Below are 25,661 nucleotides of genomic sequence, written 5' to 3' on the forward strand. Positions count from 1 at the left end.
TATTATTTATATATATATATATATATATATATATATATATATATATATATATATATATATACAATTATTTATAAAGATCACTGCGTTTTCGGCATTATTCAACTTGTAGTTGAGTTTCTCAAATTTTCTAAAAAAAATAATTTTAAAAATTATATTTTATCGAGTGAAAGTTTGATTAAATGAAAAATGTTTTATCATCTTGACGAAGTTTATTATATTTTAAAAACTTCATCAAGATGATAAGTCTCGTTAGAAAAATTGAGAAACTCAACTACAAGTTGAATAATGCCAAAAACGCAGTGATCTTTATAAATAATTGTATATATGATAGTCTAAACCCAAAATATATATTTATATATAGGGTTCAGACTATCAGATATACAGTTGTTTAGAAAAGTCAGTTTTTTCAGCGTTGCTTAATTTTCTATTTAATTTTTCAATCTTTCTTACGATATTTACTAACACCCATTTTTACCTTAAATTCATATTAGCTCGCTTGACATTTTACTAAGTAATGAATTTTACCTAAACTGGATCTCTAATAGTGTCAGAGTCGGTTGGAAATTTTTGCCGGTCTGAATTTTTTTGAGGTGTCGGAGTCGGATATTATTTATCCGGTCTTCAGAATTTTTGGTCTTATTTGGTCTTCAGAATTTTAAAAAATATAGAAAACGCTTATTTAAACTATTTGTAATTTTGACACTTTGCACTGACCGTGAATAAATTTAACAAAGACCACCTACTTAAACCTTTTTATTTAAAAAAATCATGATTAGAAAAGACAAATATGAAAGCACATAAACAGATTCCAAAGCATCTAACCAAATAGATCAACGATGATAATACATAGTGAAGTCAATTTGAGCCATTGTTCAAAATATCGGTGCAATCCAAACGAAAGTTGTAACAAAGTCAAATCATATTTCTAGAGAATTGCACATTTTAGGCAAATAATGAAATATTAAGATATCAGGTGAAATTTTGAACAAGTATGAATATAGATATTTCTACTTAGTAAAATTCGTGTTACACATGGATATTAGGAAAAACGAAAAAAGGATGACTAATCATAATACATTGAAAGAACCAGACTTGCATAAACAGACGTACTTTTTATATTCTTGATAATAATTTACCTCTTTCTTAGTCTTACGTTCAAAATTATGTCAAACAAAACAAGGAAATAATGAAATTACGCAAATATATTTTCATAACAATTTTTAAAAAACAAAATTGTAAAACAAAATAAATCAATTAAATACAAAAGAAAATTAGTAAAATTAATAAATGCTTTAAATATGAAGGTATGCTTAAATTGGCTTTGGTTTCGGAGGCGGAGGAGGACGAAATGATGGTTTCTTGCTGATGGAAGGCTGACGTTTGGCAGCTTGTGACGCTTTCTGGTAATTTTGCTTGCAATCCTCGTCCTCACTCATGTCAGTGTCCTTGACCTGAGGAGGTGGTGGGGGTGCCTTCCTGAATGGTACGTGCTTCCTGTTCTGGTGGTCGTAATCATGGTTGCTCTCATCATCGTCATCACTTTTTGATATCCTTGGCAGCCGTGTTTCTCTATGATGTCGCTGAGTATATTTCGGGTTCAAGAAGTCTGCAGGCAACAGATTTTCTTATATAATAATAATCTATTAAAACTAGCTAATTGAAATCAATTTAACCGGCGAGAATTGCAACTTATCGAAGATTGCAACAAAAGACAAAATTTGAATGAAGCGCTACACAACTAACCTAACTCCTGAAGTTTTGTGAGGGCACTTCTCAAATCACCAGCATCATTTGCACCCACAACTTCAGTGTCTTCATCAGATCTTGCAGTAGAAGCAGGCAGTCTTGAAGGCCTGACTGGTGGTTGTGGCCTCACGAAGTTTCCATGCACCATTTCAATGGAAGGCTTCGTGCGTGAAGTTTGTGAGAAGGATTTGGATGATTGAAGTTTGTTGACAAGGGGTTTTGTACTGTTTGGGGGTCTTGAGAAAGAATGTGATGACATTAGAGGGACTGTCGTAAAAGGAGGAGGTCCCGATGGAAGTGGTGGAGGGGGAGCAAGTTGCGGGTAGGAAGGTGGAGGGGGGCGTGGGTAGGTGTTGGTCACTGGTTCACCTCGGGGTGGCAGAGTCGGGCGAGAAACAGATCTGCGTTGACGTCGTGTAGACGGCGTCATAACCACCACCACCATCATCATCATCAACATAAATCTCAAATGTCATTATCTTAATTATCATCACCCTCAACACCAAATTTTCATTTGATCAGAATCATTACAACAGAAACTATCATCACCAATGTGCATCGCTATCATTTTGTTGAACAGATATGAGTTTCTTATTATTTATAAAATAAATAACTTATTTTAGTAAATAACCTAACTCTCTTGCAACATTATTTATAATATTGGAATTTGTTATCCGTTATAAATGGCAATCAAACAAAATACACGTGACTTATTCGATAAATCTTACAAAAATGGAACAACCGTTTCATTCAAACATACCTCCAACACCAATCCAACGGATACCTACCTGTACTTCCCCAGTCCCAATCTTTTCATGATGAGGTGCTTCCTCTTGTAGAGGAGGATTGCAATGATGAGGATGCAGGGAAAGATGATGAACACGAAAATGCTCACACCAACCAGCGCCCCAACCTTCGCTGTCGATCAATCAAGAGATTAGTGAATCAAATGAAAATGAATCTAACACCGTCAAATCGTTCATCCAACAAATCAATTGTACAATAAATTCAGCAAAATTAAATGAACGATAACTTATAAACTTCCTTAAGATATTTTTACAATCTGCATGACCAATGCGAAGCTACTGGGTTCAAAAACTAGCTAAGCCAGCAGCGTGTATTGTCAGATAGGAAATAATGCTCTAAAACGCTGCTTATCACAATCAAAAAATAACTTTCGATTAATACTTTCAAGCCGGATTCTCATAAAAAATAATAAATTTGGGTAAGAATATTTGAATGGTGAAATATATATAATCAACAGAACAAATCTAAATTAGTTGAGATCCTAAACTGCTTACACTTATCAGAAATGGCGTTGGAATGCAGACTGCCTCCAAATCCAGACCTGTCACAATGGGGAGGAGCGTATCCCACGTCGCAGTGACACTGTCCTATGTTTGTGCACACCTTTGTGTTGCATGGTTCAACAATAACTTAATCAACTTACATGCAGGAGTGACATGAACAATTAAAACACTTGGAAAATCATGGCTCATGTAACTTCAGAGCAATCTACAAAGTGAACAGTTGACGCGTACAAGCTAGGTTATAATTTGCTATTTTGGACTTTACTGGAACGAGAAATTCATAAATTTATAAAAAGATTCGTCGTTATTGTTGTTGCGTGTTTGTGTCTTTTTTAAAAAATGACTTTTTTCAATGAAATATATCAAATCAGTTCGATATATCAAATCAGCTTAGGGACCCTTGACTGACAGCGAGCATAACAAACAAGCGTACAATGAATACATACATAAAAAAAAAAAATGAGACAAGGTATCTGAAAGAAGTTCAATTGTGGGAAATGCGGAAACGGACCCCGTGGTTGTGGCACTCAGGACAGTTGAGACTCTCTACAAATTCTCTGGCGTCTACACATCGCTGGGACATGCACATCTGTTGTTCAGTTTGAAAATTTTATATTCATTCATCATTCATTAATATAGTCTATCATTACATTGGCTCCTAACGATGTCACCAAATACTCATATGATATAAAATCATAAAAGGGACGACATCAAATGACGATGACAGCAAAAAATTATCAAGCCATCAAGAAATGGCGATGACGTAAACAAAATGTTGATAATACCAAGCGATAATGGCATTGAATAATGACGTCACCAACCTTATTGCTACCGCATGACGCTCCGTTAGGCACGAGACCTGGATTATCAGCATCCTTGTCAATGTCCAACATCACCGTCTTGCAATCGTACCGTATATTTCCTGCGTTAGCGACGGAATGACATTGGAAATAACATGACTGAAAAGTATTGGAAAAATTACGACTTGATAGGTAGGTGGTGTTCAGACGGTATAAAATGGTAGGACGCATGTGAGATGATGCGAAAAAAACGAAAACAACAAAAGTTAATGAATAAATGAATGAATGAGCGAATAAATGAATGAATAAACGAATAAATAAATGAATAAACGAATAAATAAATGAATAAATAAATGAATGAATAAATGAATGAATAATTGAATGAATGAATAAATGAGCGAATAAATGAATGAATAAATGAATGAATGAATGAATGAATTAATTAATTAATTAATGAATACCAACCAGGTTGTATAAAGATGATGTTTTCAATAATGTCCTTGGAAACGGTTTTATCCCAGAACATCATCTTCTCGCTGCTGTGCTGGCAGTGCAGCAGTCCACACATGACGTCACTGGAAATGTTCAAGCACATGTGCATGAGCAACCGTGAACATGATTTAAACGTTAAATAGATAAACTGGGTGGATTTTTTGAAAAATGCTAGTTTCGTGACAATATCCACCAGTCCGATGAGAAATATAGACTTAGGTTGATGCATTAATAGACATGAACCAGACAGGATAGAATCGTGGCAAAGTTTAGACTAAGCATAAAATTTCACCAGTTTATTAATTTCCTTTTGAAAGAGAGTGTTAATAAAAACCTGCTGACAACACAACACAACCCACCTATTGTTGCATTTGATGTAACTTTTTGTTTCCTCCCACTTGTAGCCGCAATTTCCTGCGTGGAAATAAGACCATCATTCATTATTAAAGATCACTTCACCATTAATTTCATCATCATCTTCACAGCAACAAGTTAAACTCCATCAACTCATTGAAAAATGAACCTGGAGGCATTAAGTATTGAAAGCAGAACATTTTTATGTTTTGATGTTCATTAACCTCTGAGCATACTCTTTCAAATGACATCACAACTTCCTTTAGCCTGCCATCTAGCTCGAAAGTAACAACTTCTAACTACTTACTAACCTCTTCATCGATCATATTGGCACTCCTAATCTTTCTACAAACTACTCACTCACTCACTCACTCACTCACTCACTCACTCACTCACTCAAGACTGTCTCATCTCATCTACAATTTCTTCTTTGGTCAGTTTTAACGCTGACCAACCCACAACAACATCAATGTAATTTACAAACAATTCTGTAATTAATGTATTTTTCAAACCATTCTGTAATTAATATATCTTACAAACCATTTTGTAATTAATGTATTTAACAAATGTATCTCACAAACCATTCTGAAATTAATGCACTTCACGAACCATTCTTATTAGACATCATCACAGCATCAAAACAGAGGCGACATCAAACATCACATCCCTGGTGTCATGGAAACAAAAATGAAGAAACGAGAAGAACCTCTAAGCGAGCCGTCGATGTTGAACTGTTCGTAGCACATGCTGGCTGACTGCTGGCCCGTCACGCCGTACAACCTCTTGCACTGGGTATCGTGCGTCCGGCACTGACCGTCGAAACAGAACGCCCCTTTCTGAGGGGTTTTTCATTTTTGGAATTTTATCAGGCACCGCAAGCAATAACTCTTTTAAGATAATAAATGACGCTATAAAAAACGTTAATAACAAGTGGGTCAGACGTTAAAATAATTGGAATTATAAATTTCAATGACCATTTTACATGCAACATAAGTATCCATGTTACTGACCATAATAAATGCTATTCTAACTTTCTAATATGACCATTTGCTCAATCAATCAATCAATCAATCAATCAATCAATCAATCAATCAATCAATCAATCAATCAATCAATCAATCAATCAACCAATCAATCAATCAATCAATCAATCAATCAATCAACCAATCAATCAATTAGACTCTGCAACGCTATTTCCACAACACTCCTCAATGAATTTCACAAACTGATGGGTCTTGAGATCCGCTCTAAACTTCGTAAGTGACGAAGGAGTAGTCAGAGAAGAGAAGGAGGTAGGTAGAAACACCGTGAAAATTGAAGAGGAAACAAACCTGAAACGAGGTACACGGATGTCCATTGTGCTTGAAGACGTCAAAAGGACAAAACTCACTCTCCCCATCGCAGTACTCACCGACATCACATTCACTCTGCACTCCTCTGCATTCCGTCATTGGCGGTTTGATCTTCAAATTAATATCGTCATCATCATCACTATCATCACCACCATCATCACTATCACCACCACCACCACCATCATCATCATCATCACTATCACCACCATCATCATCATCAAACTTGTCGTTGTTCTTGTAATCACCATAATGTAATCCAAAAATGCCACAACATTATTAATTATCATCATTCATACACACAGTGGCAATCACATTTAACGAAGGATAGGCTATCACATTAAATTAACAATCTCATCATCAATCATCATCCTCATCTTCATCATGCTTATCACCACAGCAGTTACAGCTGGTAGTTAGTTACCTGACAGGTATCCAAGTTACAGCAGGAGCCTGTGGCACAAGTGGCACGGCTGAGGAACTTGCACGTGCGTGGGTCACAACATTTGCTTGTGCAGTCCTTTTTTGGTTCATTAATTTGTTGGTTTGTTTGGTTTTTTGTTTGTAATGTAATTATTTTGTTTACACATAATCAATTTGCAAAGAATTTGTATATAATTTGTATATTGGACGGAAATGGTCAGAAACACTTGAAATACTCTTATCCTCAAAAACCATATATGAAAAAATATATTGCTTGCTTGAAGAGATCTGAATTTGGATGCGAAAAGAAGATTCGCTACCAGGCCTACTAAGAATAAAAAAACTGCTGTGCAAAGAAGCACAAAAAACTATAAACTGAGATAAAAGAGTTTTATAGGAATTCATGGTAACATTGGATAGAAATGAAGTGAAAGGTTTATAAGCTCAACTTTCTTGCATACATACATGAAAAATATAAAAAACACATTAATGAACTAAGAATAACGAAGAGAGAAGCAATTCATATGAAGCAGACCTTTGGCAGACCACAATCGCAATCTTCTCCTTTATTTATGAATCCATTGCCACAATCATTCCCTTCTCCAAAAACTTTGTGAGGCGAATTCTGAAGGCAGTGCCGCATGCCCTCGTCCAGCAGGTCCTTGAAGACCATCTTTGAGTTCGACGAGAAGCGAGCAGGTATGAATTCACTATAAAATGATATATTTATCTTTTTCAGGGTTTATAAATTTGTGATATTGAATAAAAAAAACCAGTTGTTTAGCATGCTTAAAATAAACCACAGCTCAATCCTTCTCACTTACGAAACATCAGAAACAATCCCGCTAATGCAAAACTTACATTTTAAAATATTTTTAAAGCCTTCTTCCCAGCGTTAAAAACCTCAATCAAAAAACTTATACTACTACGTGGATCAAATAATAGATACGTTCGTTTAAATTTCATAATACTGTTTACAAACACAGGCAGTTAAGCAAGCAACACGTTACGCCAAACAATGTATTCATCTTTCATTAGCATTATAAAAATAACGTAATTGGATGAAATCAGGAAAAGTTACTCGCAATGCATAATGTAACGTTGCTTTAACATTTAACAATGTAACGTTGTTTATCACTGATGTAACTTTAGGTTATCTCATAATTATCGTCATTTTATGACAAAATAATGTTACTCATCACGACAAACATTACCAGCCCGCAGCACTCAAACAACAGCAGACCTGCTCTGTGGGCCCATAATACACTTCTCATCTGGACACGTGACCTCCTTGACGCTGTCGTCGTGCTCCAATCCAAAGTTGTGGCCGATCTCGTGTGCCATCGTAGCGGCCAGTCGAGCCACATCCAACGAGTGGTCCTGAATAGTCAAGTGTGGTTGCTTCTTATGGTGAAAGATCTCAACGACAACAAATACTTTATTATAAATTGTCTGAAATCAAAGTTGCAATGAAAAGCAAGCAGGTGAATAAGAATGATGAGTCATAATAAACAGCACGAACCACATTGATGGCTCCCGACTTGCTCCACGTGCACATCGTCATCACAGGGGCCTTTCCCAGGATACCATCGCCCAAGTTACGACCCCTGGTGAGTTGATTGATTGATTGGTTGGTTAATTATTTAGATGATTGGTTGGTTATTTAGATGATTGGTTGGTTAATGATTTAGATGATTAAGTAATTTGTTGGTTATTTAGATGACCGATTGGTTGGTTGGTTATTTAGATGACCGATTGGTTGGTTGGTTGATTGGTTAATCGGTTGGTTCATTTATAATGTAGCCACATGAATGGAAACCAAATGTTTGAATCAATTTATAAATAAGTTCAAACATCTTTAAAAAATCAACAATTGTACCAGATACAGATAAACATTAACTTCAGTTAAAAAACATTATTACGACCGACCTCAATGAACAAAAATAGAAACCAACAAACCAAGCACAACCAACCCATTCACGACAGAATACAAACGTTATCAACTGTGCATTGTCATTGGGAGTCCAGGAGTTCAAAAAATCTTCCCTGTACTTGAGGAAATTGTTCAACAAATTCTGAGGGTCGTTTGTTGTTTGGATGCGGTCGATGTCGTTCCACACCTCCACACCAATCAGCACGATGTACACATTCAACTGTCTGTATATCTGTTGCATGTTTAATTTGCTTGATTGTACATGTACATACGTCTGCTCTTTAAGTTGGATATAATTAACAAATGTTAGGTATTTGTAATAAAGAAAGTTGTGGCAGACGGTCTAACTGAATTGACGATGTTGACTGCATCTTTCGTCCTATCAATGGTGGCCTGTACATTTGATCCCTGCCTGATGAACTGATGGAAGAAATATTTCAATATTTCTAATGCTTTTGCTTAATGTTTTATTGGTTACTGTTTAGGTGTGTGCACTTATATGAATAATTGTACACAACTGTGTACATGTGTGAGTGTGCAGTATAATAAAAACACGAATTTTATAAAGTAAAAACGTGGTACACTCGAGTTCATCAAATCACACTTTGCTCCACAACTAGAAATAATATTAATTAATTGTATCAATAAGCTATTACATGATATTCTAGCAATCATTGCGTTTTCTAACTTGAGCTGATTTGTTTAGTGTAGATAATGAGAAGTTGGGGATCAGCTATATTTACTTTCTCAAGTGGAGCAACTAATTTTCAATTAGCTAATAATATTTTCAAACTTCCATAGACTCACTTGCTAAGATAATTATCATTCAATTCTTCAATATTCTACAGTTTGAAACATGTGCAATATATTTTTTTATTAATTAAATACATATTTGAATTTTAAAGAAAATTTTAAATAGATTCATAATATTAGGCTAAATTATATCAATTAAAGTCAATCAACTAATTCAAGTCAATCAACCAATTAAAGTCAATCAACCAATTAAAGTCAATCAACCGATTCAAATCAATCAACTAATTAAAGTCAATAAACCCACTTGTGCCTGGTCATTTGCAACGTATAGTTCAACTATAAGAGTTTCATTGTTTGAATCATAAGGCCTATTCTTGGATCTCTTCTTTAATCTCTGCATTTTCAGTGTTGACATTTCATCTTATTAGTTAAGTTAGTTTGAGCTAATAATTTTATTAAAATTATTGTCAACAAAATTAATGCCACTAAAATTATTATTAAAATTAAATAATTATTATTTTTAAAATGTTAAAAACTCAATATGAAAAAAACTTCCTACATGTGTTCTGTGTGGATTGTATTTCTTCTTCTTCATCATGGCATGTGGATCGTCACTCACATCATCATCATCCACCACTACAAAATTATTTGACATAGAGATTATCTCAACATTTTTTCAACAACTCAATAAAATATCTACAATTTAATCTTCTGGTTTGTAAATAATAAGAGAAAGCTTATTAATGGAATTTATTACAGATCAATTAACTGTTGAAAATTAAATAAAAAGGTTTTCAATCAACTACAGACACACGCACACACACACACACCACACACGCACACATACACACCACACACGCACACACACAAGCAAGCGCGCGCGCACATCACACACACGCACAAACAACCACACACAACCCACCAAGTTTAGAATGATTGAAATGGTGAGTTTTACGAAGTCTAGATGAATCTCTGAAAAAGTAATGAACATCGTTGATATCTTCTGTTGCAGGCTCAATGTTGATTGTATCATTTTCCAACATCACACAACCCCTGCATGCAAGTTTTAACAAAGTAATTATAAAAAAAAACTAAGCACTAGAAAACATTAATTTTTCACAAGTGGTTCTAATGGATGTTCTGTTATCTCTAGCTGACACAACACTGTGTAAATTTAACAACTTAAAAGTTTATATGATGTTAATTGATGATGAATCATAAATAAAAATCTGAATGGAACTGTTTGAATGGAACTATAAATAAAATTAAAAGTTGATGGAGATTTGATTTTTAAAGCAGAAACAGTCTTTCAAAAATAACCTAGAAGACAATGTTGAAAATAGAAGCAAGACCAACAAGACCAATAACATATCATCATTACATTACTATCAATACAATGAGCCACAAAACAAATAACAAAAGCAACAAAACAATTATATTTTTACATCTCAGGAAACAAAAAATATTTATACACATAAACAAAATCATAAAAATACACACACACATACAGGCACACACAAACACACACACACACATACATATACACACAAACACACACACAAACTAACCTCAGTCCTTTACAAGTGCTTACAGCAACGTGAACATTGGGAATGAGTTGTCTATCATCATTTAACAATGCACCAATGTAGTAACAATTCCTAGAAGTCTGATAAAAATTACGTACTTATGTTGATTACAAATAATTAATTATAACTGCAATTAATTAAAATCAAATTAATTTATATCAATGAATAGACCGGTTATACAAAGTATGTTACATATGTTGTTATATTTCAAATCTACAGTACTAAATGGCTAATTATTATATATGATATTATCAATCAATCAATTTTCGTTTAGCGTCCAGAGACCAAGTTTCCCGAGGTAGGACATTAGGACATGATATTACAACATAAATTATTACAACATAACTTATTATGCCATAACTTCTCTTGCAGATATTGAAGCACCTGGCACACGTTCCAAAGGCCGTCCAAAGAAGTCCTGGTCGCAAACAATCAAGCAAGACATGAAAGCTCTAAATTTAAACGAAATGGATACAACTAATCGTCTAATTTGGCGCAAAAAGTTGATGGCAAAGAAAACAACCGGGACTGGAGGCAAAACGAAGATTGATTGATTGAATATAACTTATTACAATTTAATATAATACCAGATAAATATTTGTTTACAACCACATAAACATAATTATATTCTTATTAAATTTAAGAATGAATTATTGGTGTTTGGTCATTATCCTATGAGTTGAAATTTATCAAGATTGCATTTTATTTATCTTTATTTTATTTTATTTTGCTCTTCTATTTTATTTATTGTATTTTATTTTATTGTATTTTATTCTGTATCTTTTACTTTTTTTAAATTTGAACACAACATTTTTTTGCCTTAATTCATAATTTCATCCAACATCATAGAGTTGCTAGATAGCTAGTAGCTAGATTTTTTAACACGCAAAAAGAAATAATAGTAAAAATAAAAAACTTCATTTTTATATATATAATTTATTTTATTTATTCAAATTTTATATTTTCCCTATTAAAGTTTAAAAACGTTAGCAATAAAATTTGCAAGAAACATCAAAGAAATGCCTAAAAATTATTATACAAACGTTATAATCTAGCAATAAAATGGCTCAACTTGTAGATCTGGTTACAACTTTTAACTGAAGCATTCATTGAAAAGAGCATTTAATCATATTATCTTTATAAAAATAACACATTCACATAAGCATGTTTGATTCAATTCAATCCAACAAAGTTTTATTTCATAAATCAACACATGCAAAAAAGATGTATGTATGCATGTGAATGAAATCTAATAAATGGAATGGATGGATCTAAATAAATTTATAAACGCAAAAACAGATTAGGGAATAAGATAGTCTAGTTATGTCATGGTTTATAGAATTAAATGATTAAACTTCTTGGTAAAGAAAGATATGTCTACTACTATATTATATATTATAGTACATATACTGTATTATAATTGCCCCTATCACTAATGTAATTACCATTGGCTCAAGCTGTCATGATTAAGTGAAATAATTATTTCTACACGAAAATGCTACTAACATAATTGCTAGGCAGGAGGGAAGATGAAGTCCTTTCCATGTAACCAGGTGTGAATAAGAAACTGCATCGTAGGACATTTTTAATGTTAAAAATGAAATGTTTCTATAGGTAAATTTTGTTAAAAATTCTGAAAGGAAATTTGAATTTTGAAAAAAATCCCAAATAAATAAATAGTAAAAGGTAAAAGATACATTTATGCGATATATCTTATTTAAAGTTAAAATTAATTAAAAGTTATAAGAAAATAATATAGTGGATGAAATTAAGAGTATGTTGATTTCAATCTTAAAAATAAAAAAAAAACATCATATTACATCTCACAAGCTTTAAATATGAAGTAATGTAAAACATATACATGCCTCAGTCATTAAGCTATTTAATAATGAGCTATGTAAGTTAGAAATACAATTATAGTATTATTGAGAAGTTGGAAAAAGAAATGTAGTGAGTAAACTAACTCATTTTTCTGCAGATCTAAGGTTAGTTTGTGATTTTCTAAGACGAATTCAACATAAATATGCCGTAAGTGACATTGAGTCTGAGGTAAAAAATATGAGTGAATAAAATAAATTTTATTTGATGTAAAATTTAAATAATTGTTTCAAAAGGAGTGGAAAACAAATTTGCCACCTGATTATCATAGGTAGAAAAAATATGCTTCCCCGTACTATCATATAGTTGTACGAATGTTTTGTTGTACGAAGAGTATCTATCTAATATTTGAGTTTCCACAATGAGGTTTCCTATGAAAAATTAAAAAAAATAAAGAATACAATTAAGGCGTTATAAACAATAATTGATAGTGAATCTTTATGAAAATAAATTTTATAAAAGTGTCAACTTCTGTTTGTTGTGGGAAAGTGAAGTTAATGGGATAAAACAAACAGACCATGTCATGTTATATCAAATGACTAAACTTTCAACCTCACAAACAACTACACAAGTGTTGCAGATGTTCATTTAAAATTTTAAAATTTATTTCAAGATAGATGGAGAAATTTATCCAAACTCATCATTACTTTATGAATAAATAGGTGTATAAATATTAACTGATATTAACTTTGATTCAGGTTCTTAATCATTTAAACTTATTTCCCATTAATTACTATATAGAATTTTGAAAAAGGATTTTTTAAATCTTAGTATGATTGGAGTAAAAAAAAATGAATAACATCATCAGCTCCTAAACTGCTGCTACAAATTGTGCTAAAGAAAGAGGTTATGTTGCATAAAATTAAAGCTCAGACCTAACTTGAAAACAATTGTTAAACATGATTTCAAATTGCAAAGAGTGAATAAAGTTTATTAAATGTTGGACATAAGTTGAAAATTTTTCTGAAAAATAAATAAATGAAATGGGAAGTGATGTTTTGCAACTATCCGATAATGGTTAAAAAAATTCAAAGATGAAATGTTTTTAGAATCAATTGCTCAGTGGTTGAGCAACTGTGTTAATCATCAGTTGCAAGTGTATTAACCACATATTCCAAACAATACTTTTATCATTGACACCTCTGGAAAGCAAGTACAAAAGAGAGAATGACCTTCAACCTTTAATTAGGAAAGCCACTCAGTAAATCATTATAATTGCAACCTAAAGAAAAAGAATTAAATGGTGGAGGGGGGCTTTCAGTCAGATGTATGGACAAGGACATAAATAAAACAAGCACATATAAATTGTTGGTAAAACATGAAACAATCATTGATCAAATCAAAATAAATTATTAATCAACTGACTAAGTAGCTATTCTCAGCTACAGTTGATATGAGAAAATGTAAACTTCAAAGTAATAATGACAAGAATGATGTAATTAAGGAAAAAACAGGTAGCTAATTAAGATTGATTTTTTTATAAATAAACAAAATGATTTTTCTCTAACAGAAAAAGATATAATATAACATAAAGTAGCATTATTATGTACATGTTTATTTCAATGCATTGAAGAGCAAAATGAGAGTCTCATCATCATTAAAAAACCAAAAGTTAACTTTAAAACAAAATGTTCACGAGTAAGAATAAGATTACATTTGAAACTAATAACATCTAAAAATTTATTTTCTATTTTCATTTTAAGTTTTAAATATTATATGTTATAATATATTATATATTTTCATAATCATGTTTTTGTTAATTTCATAATGATAAACAAAATAGTGTCATAGAGTTAATTATTTAAAAATTTTATAAATGCTAATAAAACTTATCTATAATAACGTTTCAATTTACTTAAAATGAAAATAAAATAATAACAGCACACTAATATAAAATATAATCAAATGTTTATTTTAAAATTTTATAAATTTTATTTAGTGAAGTCTTGGAAAAGCGGGTCATGTCATAAGGATAAGAATAAGATGAATTAGATTAGATACTTGATATAACTTTTAGATAGCAATAAGCAGATAATTAGTGAGATAGATAGATAGCAGGAATAGCTGGTGATAGTGATAGAATCCATCCTTCTTAGAGTACAAGAAATAAAACTAAAAAATAGAGAGGCAGAAGAGAAGAGAGGGAGAAAATAACCAAGGTTGTGATTTCAAACTTTAGCTTCTGGAAATGTCATTTTATTTAAATTAATTTAGTTAAGATTTTTTTAGTTGTTCAATAATTTAATTTAAGACTTAAATTAGGACAGGTTATGTTACCTCATTTTAAAGTGGTTAGCAAATAAACAAAGATAACCTTCTTAACAATAATCATACAACGGATCTCAATAAAAACAATTATTTGAAAATTTAAAAGTTTTAATAATTAACTTAATTGAAATTAAAAAATTTATGGGATTTAATATTAAATTAAAAATTAATTTAATTAAATAATTAAATTAGAAAAATTTAAATTTTAATTTAACAAAACAAACCATTAACTGCTTTTTTCAAAGACAGCACCAACAAGATACAGAAAATTTTACAAAATCGGAATTTGATGAAGAATTTCATTTTCGTTCAAATAATTAAATATTAATAAAATAATTCACATAATTTACGCAAAATCATTTAACCTAATTAACCAACTGACTCCACAAAAGCCTGAATTACAATAAAATAAAAGTGAAATAATAATAAAGTTGTCAAATGAAAGTGATGGCAGCCACGATTTCATGGCCTAACAAGTTTGCAAAATTTTTGAAACTTAGTGCTTTAACGTTAAATAACTGGATTAACACTGTATTTCTCATTAATATTACACAAATATTATTATAAAGAATCAATTTCACAAACACATACGACATGTAAAATCCAAAAAATGGAAAAAATAATTCAAGCATATATACATTACATATATGTATTTGCGTTTTGCCTGTTTCAGTACACTACTAAACATAATTACTCTTATAGATAGAGTCAGGTTAGTCAGTACAATATTTGGAAAAAGATTCAAATCAGAAATCAGATACTGGTGTTAGGAATTATTGCTAATTTGAGCTTTTTAGAAACCGAAATTATGGTAGAACTATGAGAATTCGTTTTAGAACAAATCTAGCACACAAGTCACTACTACAAAAAGTAGACATTGGTCTATTGTCTGTAATTGAAACATACAATTCATCTTTAAAACTGTTCGAATCTTTCAGAAAAGGAATGACATAAAAAAGAAAAGTCCTGTCGTTTGTTGATGACAGCAAGATGCTGCCATTAAGAAAACGGAAACGGCGTTTCGACGAACCAACAGCTACAATGGGATAGAATTTAGCACTCGGGGAACCTTTCGTGTAAACACATTTCAAGTAATTGTGAATAATTTAATTTTTGAAATGAACAAGAAACGAAACGCATTCGCAGAAATTATTAAAAATTTGAAAGCGATTGTACAACTCAAAACATTGTCAATAAAGTAGAGGTTGCGGCGGATGGTTTGGATTTTTATTTCCTATCGATCTAGAACGACACAATAAACTCAGAACCGTTCTATTTAAAGTCTTATTTGGCTTCCTTAGGCCAAAATTTAGTTTCAAACATTTCAATTGATTTATAAAAATGGATAAGAGTGAATGAGTTGCAGTGCATATATAGACTCTGTATACAATGAAGACGGATGTACACTTGTACTCCTGCGACAAACTGTTCGGTACAAACCTTAATGTTTAATGCGCGATAAAAATTATTTGCGTTCAACAATGTCGTGAGAAAGGCTGAACTTCCTTCCAATCCAGTGTGTTGAAAAAACAGTTTTGCAGAGATTGGACCACCTAATTGATGAGTTTGTACGCGTAAAAACACGTCGTAAAGTTTTGAACTTTTTTATAGGCTGTTTAATGCAAATGGATTTTTTTACTAATATGACATTGCATAAATATTATTGAAAAATGTACCTGATCAAATATATTACAAATATTGCTTTTATTTGTATACAGTTTTCTTAAATTATTATAAAATTTAGGCGGCAAATTACGAGTGCCTCTAGGTGGCACAAAGATTTTCCGCCACTGCCCTGAACTGACATCTATCTGGTAACATCTTCGTTCAAAAAATATTTTATTTATTTTAAGTTTTTTTTAAACAAATTAGTCGTATTTATTGTATACAAGTTTCTTCTTACTCATTTCTTACAGTTTTCTCACATGTGTTAGTACTAATAACGTTTTGGAAATTTTTCGTGTTATAACCTTCTGATGAAAACCCTAAATTGAAATTTCCGATTCAAACTCATAGCACGCACAACAATTTCAAAAATACAAGCTTACGTTTTATACTAATATATCTAAGTTCAAGTAACCGGTGGCTATGATATTTTTTATTAATTTCCTCACAAGCAGTAAAACTTTCTTCGATCTTCATATATACATTTATAAGCTGAAATACGATTTCACAAACTCGTTTGGTTTTTTCTTTTGTATTATTGGAGCTAAAAACATATCATGATAAGTTTTCAATGATTGTAAGAAAATTGATTATGAAAACTATTATCTTAATAAATACTATGAAACTGTAGTATCTGTAATTATAAAAATATGAAACATACTTTTAAAATAACGTAAGCAATGGATAAAATTGAAATATGCAGTACATTAATAAACTGTGGCAGTTTATGCAACGATATATTGCCTAATTAAGTCTGACATGATGATCAGTGTACGGTGTTGAGATCATTTGCAGCAGTTGGTTTGCGCCTTCACAGGCTGGTCGTCGTCAACTTCTGCTGATGAAATGATAAATTCCAAAGATGCTTCATTAATTTGTGAATCGATATTCCGTTCTGAAAACATCTCAGAGATTTAATTTAATAAATTAAACAAATATTACAGGTAAATTAATGGCATTCAGAGTCAGAAATTCATTGAGAATCGTATAAAAAGATGAATAGATTTGAAAATTTGCGAATCTGACTTATCATGTCGGTGGCGAACTCTGAATGGATGACTTGTTTGACCAGCAATGCATTCTTCATAGAGTTCTCCAATAACATGGCAGCCAGACGAAAAAAGAAGTCGTTAACCCTTTCGCCTTCAGTCGGCAATTTTTTATTATACAATTTTATATTAGTATTAATATTATGTTTTATTCAAACTAATTCGTCATTATTAATTTTTTTATTTTTGATTAAACTGTTCTATACCTTTGTTTAAAAACAACAAATACTATTGTAATAATAATAATAGAGTTCAACTAATTAAAATTTACAACCTGTCAGTGAGGAAACGATCCAAAGTTCGGCACGAATTTCCTTAGCAACTGTTACCGCCAGTGCTTCAACTTCCTTCCAAGTGTTGTCTGACTTGATGAACAATTCAAAATTACGTTAGAGGAAACAATTTTTGAATATAATATCAAATTATTGAATGAGTTTGCAAATAAAATTTGATTTTTGAATGAACTAACAACCAAATCCCTCTTAGTGCCAACGAGAAATAACAAAGGTCCTTCAGATCTTCTTGCATCACCATTACTACTGGATGGTTCATGTCCTTCGTTATCTTTTCTTTCATTCGATGTCAACTTTTTTTTATTTGTAGGATTGACAGAATAATTTGATGTTGAACACGTTTTCATGCTCTTACCATTTATGTTTGCAGATTTTTGAAAGATGAAGTTTTCTGATAAGCAAGAGGATGCATGCAGACAGGCTTCAGAAGCCCATTGTTTGGCGTTCATGAGACTTTGAATCGAACTCATATCGAATACCACTATTACAGCTGTTTGTTAATTTAATGTTTCAACAATTGGAATATATTGAAGTCGTTGGTTATGATAAGTAATGAACTGTTGATATAAATCAAAGAAATATTATAAGAAAAATTGTATATATGTTGAATGCAAAGTGGTTAATTTAGTTTTAGTTGGTTCCAACGCAAAAAATTACTGAATTGTTTTGTAAAATATTTTTGTGCATGTAACCTAACCTTTGGATCCTCTGTAATACGATGCAGCGATGCATTTAAATCGCTCCTGGCCTGCCGTGTCCCAACTAATTAATTCGTTTCAATTTATTTCTCTATAATTTAACTCAACAAAAATGAAGAAAACTCTTTGTTTAACCGTTTAACGTGAGTTTTATAATTTCAATAATTTTATATTTATTCATTTTTTATGAATAATTTTTTCTCTAACTGAAAATTAGAAATTTATAATCTGAGTTGTTTTTAAATTTTTACTAACAACTGAACTTTTAGAAGCTTGTTAAGAATTTGGAACTGTTCAATTTCAAAATCAACTCCAATGGTGCACTTATAATCAGATTTGAACGTGTTGTAACAGAATCTTAAAATTTTAAATTCTTCTTAGATAAATTACATAAATGGCAGAGTTTCAATCAAAATTTTCAGTTGCGGTTTTATTTTTATTACCTACCTCTGCAGAAGTGATGATTTGCCAACTGCTTGATCTCCGACAACGACAGCTTTGACGATTTGAATGCTTAAATTTAGCGAAAAAAATTGTTATTTCATACTGGAATATTCAAAAAGTTGTGCCCCTATTTTAAAAAAAAACTGACCTTGGCATTTGTGTACCATTGGCCGTAATTTGAGGACTGAAGTCGTAACTGTTGTATGGAGTGGCATTCATCAAATAGGGCTGTTTGTTGTTGGAAAGGTAAATTAAAATAATTGACATTTAGAGAATAAACCTTAACTGTATTATGAAAATGCTACATTCACCATAGTTTGAAAATGTCTTTAAAAATGTTTCCAAGCAGACCTGAGGAAAAGTATGAATGCATCTGATAGTTTCGTTTATGACAGCCGATGGCTCTGGGAGTTTTAGAAAACTTTTATTATTTTTGTTTGAGGTCATTTTATTATTTTAATTTAAAAAATTATTTTTAAATAGCCAAAAATTCAACCGTTTAAAAATAAATTAATATTTTTGATTATGATATAAAAATCAAAACTGTTTAACTTCGATATAATTTTGTAAAAAGAAACTTATAAGTTATTTATAGTTATATTTTATAACTATTCACATTTATAGTTATATAATATATATTTTATATTTATTTTATAACTATTCATTGTCATTCATATTCAGATTCGAATTGAATCATTGATTTTAATGTTATTTTATATTTATCGATTAATAAGATTGCAAAAAATAAATAATAAAATATTTTTTATAAGAATTTAAATCTGAAGAGCGAATCAGACAACAATTTTTTTTTATTTTCATATTTGATCAGGCATACAGAATTCTGTTCATTTTGTTTACAGCACCTTGCGTTGCCTAGCAACCACAATGAATGAAATTGCACGTGCAAAGAAATTAATATTAATATACACGTGCAATTAGCTCTTTAAGTCTTTGGATGTTCATGCATATAGATATAGTATCATGTTGTTGATTGCTACTATATCCATATTCTAAGTATTTGAAGTATATGATATACATGTATACAATAAGAAAAAGAAGACATAGGAAGATGCTAACGCATGAACCTGAAGCAGAAGGCTTTTAACAAAGGAGAATGAGCAGAGAACTCAATGAATGTTGTTTCAATTGTACGGCGTATAAATGGAAAAATGAGTGATGGAAAAATTAGGTTATTTTCTCATAACTTCTCAAAATTGTCGAGAGAGTATATCAGATATACGAGACATACTATAACTTCAAAACTACTGCCCGTTAGAATCGCATCCTAAAAATAAACAATGGTTGACGGTAGCAAGTTTAATATAGTACCGTTTATATTATAAGCAGTCTCATTTTGATCAAAAATACATTTTAGCAGTACTATTTTTACTTTGCTCTTACTGTGACGCATACTTATAAAAGTACAAATGCCGTATTAATGACCACACCCTACGAACGCAGACACACGAACGCGAGCGCACATGTATATAAATTTTTTTACACACACACGCCACCCACACACACACATATACATATAATATATATATATATATATATATATATATATATATATTATATATATACCAGTGCGTTTACAAAAGATGAAAAGATAAAGACAAAGGAAAAAATGAAAATTTACAATTACGAAAAAAACCATTACAGACTTTAATAATTAAGTAAAAATTTGTTTAAAATATCAGTCTTACCAAAGAATAAGCATTAATCACTGTGACAATATAAATTAATACGACGCTGCGTTACTTTCCATTGTTCGACTGTTTCGCTATCTGTATATAGTGTATATTGAAGTTTTCACATTTCATTTGTTGATTATTGGTACAATGATGACGTTCAGCTACGAACTTTTATAAACATTACTTGAATCACATGTAGAACTTTAAAATTGCAACTATGAAGCTGGGATTGAGGTCGGGGTATCGGATTATAATCTTTTTATTCATACTAACAATTCTGACGATGATAACCATCTCGTGGTACATCGAAATCTACGCCAGTGTTATCTGCAGCAAATACAGGCAAAACTCATACAAAATGGCAAGTGTGGAAACTTTCAATGATGATTATCCTCATGTGTCGGCCTCGGCAGCCAATCATCCCGATGAATCAAAAGATGATTTAGCACCGAAAAAGACAAACGATCGTTTGAATTGTTCTTATGAATGGAACTACAATTGGGATTTGTTGGTATTTCTGCTACAATGCTTTTATAGTTAATTTTATTTCTGTTACAGCTCATGAAAATTTGGTTTAAGTAAAATAAAAATTACGAGATGTCAAATTTATTTTGAGCATTTTGACGAATATGCATGCACGATAGCTTCTTATATTATATTAACAGTTAATAAATGTATACTTGTACATTCAACAACGTTAGCAGTTATTCATCATAAAAGTAATTGTTTGAAACGAAGATATGTTAAAGTTTAGGAGCTTAGAGAAATAGGAAATAGGAGAGATATTAATTTATTTTGAAATGCTTCTTGCTTTAGAAAATTGTTTATATGTCATTGGCTTTTGGTGATAGAGATAATATTTCAATATATTACTTAATAGATATTATCTACTCAGCGATGCATTACTTGCTACCATATACCGCCATACCTATATTGATTTGATTTGGTTAAAGTAGATTTGGTTAAGTATCGATAATTAATAAAGTAAAATATATAAAAATAAACAGAAAGATGTCAGCTCCTTCGAAACTGATGAAAGCGCGAAACATCTTACTGATCAGGCACGGGGAGTACGACTTTAACACTGGAAAGTTAACAGACCGAGGTTGTCATATTTGCTCTTCACTTCAGCGTTTGTTATTGGCAAAGTTTTATGAGTGGAACTTCTGTTGTTACCAACTAGTGGCTATTTTGTGTTCTTCGTTAACATTAATATATTTAATTATAAGTGGCTAAATTGTACAAATCTCGCCTCAAAACTAGCTACACCTAAAATTTTTGTGTACAAATATTTTAGTTAATGATTTCGATTTCAATAGTTATTCTTCGTTAAATTTTAATTTATTTTAAAGAATATAATATTTAGTATACGTATAGCAATGTACAGTAGCGTGGCTAGAAATTTGCTTTGGGCAGAAGATTAAATTTGTTTGAAAGCTCTTGGCGACCTTTCTCTTTTCACCATATCACTTATTTGTTAACAAATTTCGCAATAAAAATAAGCGGTTTTATACAAACTTCAAAATTTAATTTAATTTGCAACAGTTATTGGGGGTTTTTTTCCTTTTAACTTCAACCGTAGCAAAATTTTTACTGAGGAGGCGGCTTCAGTTCCAAAATTCTCCCCTTGCCTAAGCAGCTGGTACGGTAGTATTGCTATGCGTTGTAACCTGAAACGAATTAATGTTGAATGTTATATCTATTTATTTTCTACGAAAGGTCACGTTTTTTATATTTTAAGTGATGTTGTACGTTCAAAATAGTTATTCTATTTCAAGCTCTAACTTTCAATCAAGATTATCTAAAATTTGTAAATTTGTGCTTGTAATCAAAAAAATTGTCAAAATTTTAACGTTTTGGTAAATTCGTGTTTGAAAAACATCCATTAAACACAAAAAACTAATTTAAAAATTAATGTTTCTAAAAAAAACTAATGTTTCAATGCGCAATGTACTCTGAACAAATTTTATTAGGTTGTCAACGTTCGTTTCATTAGACTAAATATTTAACACAACTTAATGTAATTTCAGGTAAAAAACAAGCCTCCCATGCAGCCTATCGTTTGAAACAGATGAACATCTCTGTGGGCCCTGTTTATCATTCAACTTTAACGAGAGCAACAGAAACAGCCTCGATCATTCACAAAAATTTGAGGCTTCCATTCCCTTTAATAGCTGATTCCATGCTAGAAGAAGGAGGACCGACACCTCCTAATCCAACTATTAGTTACTGGAGTCTGCCTGAAAGGGTGCGCCTTTACATTAGTTCACTTGAATATTTTATTATCTTTCTTATAAAAATTTCTAACTTCCAACAAAAAGGATTACCATGTTGACGGGCCACGACTTGAATCTGCTTTTAGAAGATATTTTTTCCGGCCTGACGACAACGACGGTCAAACGAACAAAATAACAAACGAAGTCATAATTGCACATGGTAACATTATCCGGTTCTTTGTGTTGAGGTTAGAAGTATTTTCAATTAAACAAAGTAATTTTTCATGCATTTAAGCTGTAAAAAATTTAATTTAATTGAATTCTGTTAAAAGCAATAAACATCACTAATCGATTTTGCAATCCGCCAGATCTCTGCAGCTACCAACGAATACTTGGATGAGGATGTTTGTAGCACACGCTTCCATAACTCGCCTGCACATTCAACATGACGGCATCGTCTCTATGTCATTGTTCGGAGATTCTGGTCATATCGATTATAAGGATTTAACATATTAGTCATCCATTCGTTTCCATGTCCTATAGTTCTATTCGTTACAACAATTCCAACAATTGATTAATAATCAGTTATTCGATGCGACGATTGAAAATTTGTCTGGTTTCAATTTTGTAACACAAACTATGAAGCTACAGGTTTTAGAAATAATTAAAACACGTGTGCAATGCAAAGGAATATTGGTTTTTGATTTTTTTTGTATATACAATAAACATGTGTATGACTGCATGTAATACCAAATTGTTTGATTGATAAAGATTATGTGCTTTAACATTCGAATGAAACGTTTTGATGAAGTTTTATCAAAATTAACTTTTTCTAATCCTTCAAAAGTGTTCAAATGATTGAAAATTAAGAAATGCATTTGGCAATATGAAATTATAAAATGCTATATGCAAATTCATTAAGAATTTCGTTGGCATGAAAACGTTATATTATAAATGGTCTAAACGATTTTATGTGAAAACTTTTTAAGAAGTGACCAGAAAATGACATGACAAGTATTATTTAATTTATAGTTTTAGATTTTATGTTTAAAGAATTTTGTGTCATAAGATAGCTAATTTGAATATAATTGATATGGTCGAGTAAATTTTTAAAACTGATTTTGGTTGGCGGCTTTTTGTTCCATTCAAAAGGGCAAACTTCTGTCGCATTTGAAGCGACTGCATGTGTGGTGATGCACAAATAATCATATTTCATGATTAACAGTTATTTTATTATTGGTATTGGTGATTTGAAATTTGTGAATAGATGCTAACGAGATTATCAAGAAAAAAAACGAATTTAGGGCAATATGTGTTTGGTTTAGTTTAGAGTACAATATAAGATTTACTATAGGTACTCTTGCGTCTAGAATTTCGTAGCCTAATCTTGACAAATATAGGCAGAAAAGCCATTGTATAGATTTAATATTCATAATATTATGTACAGGATTTCATTTCCAGTCTTGCATCCCACAGTATAAAATTAATTTACTAATATTAAATCTTACTAAAACTTACTAAACTAAATCAATCCAAATGTGTAATAATCTCAAAACACATCTAATATCTATAATTCTACAATTAATTTTTAAATAAGAAGAAAAAATATTAATAAAATAAATAATAATAAAATAATAATAAAAAAAATAAAATGAAAATAAATAAAAATAACAGGAAGAAGAAAAAAAATAATGAGAGAAATAATATTAATGTTAAAATAATGATAATAATAGAAGAAAATAAATAATAAACCGTAGTAGAGTTGAAAATATTAGATGAAAATAAATTATATATTTTAAAATATGAAAATAAATACAGCGCCTCAGTTGCATGGTCCTTATTAAACGAAACACCTTTCAGGTTCAGCTGAACAGGATTTCCTACTTTCAATAATTACACTCACACACCACTTGCCTACCTTGCCTGATGTCTTCTTGTTTGTGTGTGTCTCTATCTATCTGTCTGTCTGTGTTAGTGGAAGTGTAACACGCATTCTTCTTCATATTTCAAAGTCTTCTTCATTTGCCTACTTGTTTGATCTTCATTTTTTTAGGTGTTTTGGGGGATCAGTGGAGTTAATAAGTGGAAACAATGGTAAGATTCTTTTAAATTTAAATAAATGTTTTATTTTATAATTCAGTTTTTGTTGCATAAAATTCTCAAATCGGAAATTAGTTAGCATTAGTTAGTGATTAGTATTAGATTAGTAAATTAGTTTAGTTAGTTTTAGCATGATGTTGTGATATGATGTGCTTTGTATTTTCTATTTTATTTGTGTATGTATTTAGTTTAGTTTTTATTAATATTAGTGTCTTATTATCTTATTTTAATAAATTATTAAAATTTGTCAAGTTAAATTGTTATATTCATATTACAATTTGTTATTTTTAAAATAAACTATATATAATATATTAATTATAGTATTGGTTTATTTTATTTATTTTATTGTATTACTAACAATCTAATAAAAATAAATATAATAAAATATAATAAATTATTAATAAACAAAAAACTCTAGTTAGTGAACAAAATATTTTTTTAGTTGATACTGATACACTTTGATAACTTTTACACTCATTTCATTATTATTGTTATTTATCTTTTACAATTATTTTTATAATGTAGTACCATCTAATCTCTAATCTAATGCTAATCATAATCATTTGAGGATTAGATTAGTAGTTAGATTAAAATTAGAAGTTATATCTAA

At 30.8% G+C, this 25,661-nt stretch overlaps 3 protein-coding genes across 3 annotated transcripts; 1 reads left to right on the forward strand and 2 right to left on the reverse strand.

Moving 5' to 3' along the window:
• Positions 1-740: 740 nt before the first annotated feature.
• Positions 741-15,277, reverse strand: HELRODRAFT_96397 (hypothetical protein). The gene is made up of 24 exons (XM_009032301.1): positions 15,117-15,277; positions 12,883-12,995; positions 12,711-12,790; positions 12,253-12,313; positions 10,729-10,826; positions 10,083-10,213; positions 9,720-9,796; positions 9,465-9,554; positions 8,756-8,827; positions 8,470-8,639; positions 7,997-8,081; positions 7,718-7,854; positions 7,010-7,184; positions 6,476-6,571; positions 6,034-6,165; positions 5,409-5,538; positions 4,708-4,762; positions 4,322-4,431; positions 3,878-3,978; positions 3,565-3,645; positions 3,048-3,153; positions 2,535-2,664; positions 1,744-2,147; positions 741-1,606 (listed from the first exon to the last, which is right to left on the reverse strand). Exons 1-24 carry the CDS (start codon positions 15,193-15,195, stop codon positions 1,311-1,313), a joined length of 3,009 nt encoding a protein of 1,002 aa, XP_009030549.1. The 5' UTR covers positions 15,196-15,277; the 3' UTR covers positions 741-1,310.
• Positions 15,278-17,530: 2,253 nt separating this feature from the next.
• Positions 17,531-19,106, reverse strand: HELRODRAFT_70006 (hypothetical protein; the record flags this gene model as incomplete). Its single annotated transcript, XM_009031835.1, has 7 exons — positions 17,531-17,700; positions 17,878-17,967; positions 18,072-18,170; positions 18,318-18,389; positions 18,597-18,661; positions 18,853-18,954; positions 19,045-19,106. Coding segments are annotated over 7 exons (660 nt in total), but the record flags the coding sequence as incomplete, so codon positions are not given.
• Positions 19,107-21,746: 2,640 nt separating this feature from the next.
• HELRODRAFT_70034 (hypothetical protein) lies at positions 21,747-23,467 on the forward strand (the record flags this gene model as incomplete). Its single annotated transcript, XM_009031838.1, has 4 exons — positions 21,747-21,843; positions 22,766-22,983; positions 23,057-23,199; positions 23,320-23,467. The coding sequence occupies 4 exons, from the start codon at positions 21,747-21,749 to the stop codon at positions 23,465-23,467; spliced, it is 606 nt and encodes a 201-aa protein (XP_009030086.1).
• Between the last annotated feature and the right edge of the window lie 2,194 nt (positions 23,468-25,661).

This window comes from Helobdella robusta, assembly GCF_000326865.2.
Source record: "Helobdella robusta unplaced genomic scaffold HELROscaffold_8, whole genome shotgun sequence".
Classification (NCBI taxonomy): Eukaryota; Metazoa; Annelida; class Clitellata; order Rhynchobdellida; family Glossiphoniidae; genus Helobdella; species Helobdella robusta.

What these genes read in the sequence shown, in the direction of transcription:
- HELRODRAFT_96397 (XM_009032301.1), bottom strand. Translation starts at nt 15,195, where the DNA reads ATGAAATTCTTCATCAAATTCCGATTTTGTAAAATTTTCTGTATCTTG. An exon ending in CAGTCAACATCGTCAATTCA is followed by an intron (nt 8,640 to 8,755) that starts GTTAGACCGTCT and finishes AACATGCAACAG; the next exon opens with ATATACAGACAGTTGAATGT. An exon ending in CAACGCCATTTCTGATAAGT is followed by an intron (nt 2,665 to 3,047) that starts GTAAGCAGTTTA and finishes ATTGATCGACAG; the next exon opens with CGAAGGTTGGGGCGCTGGTT.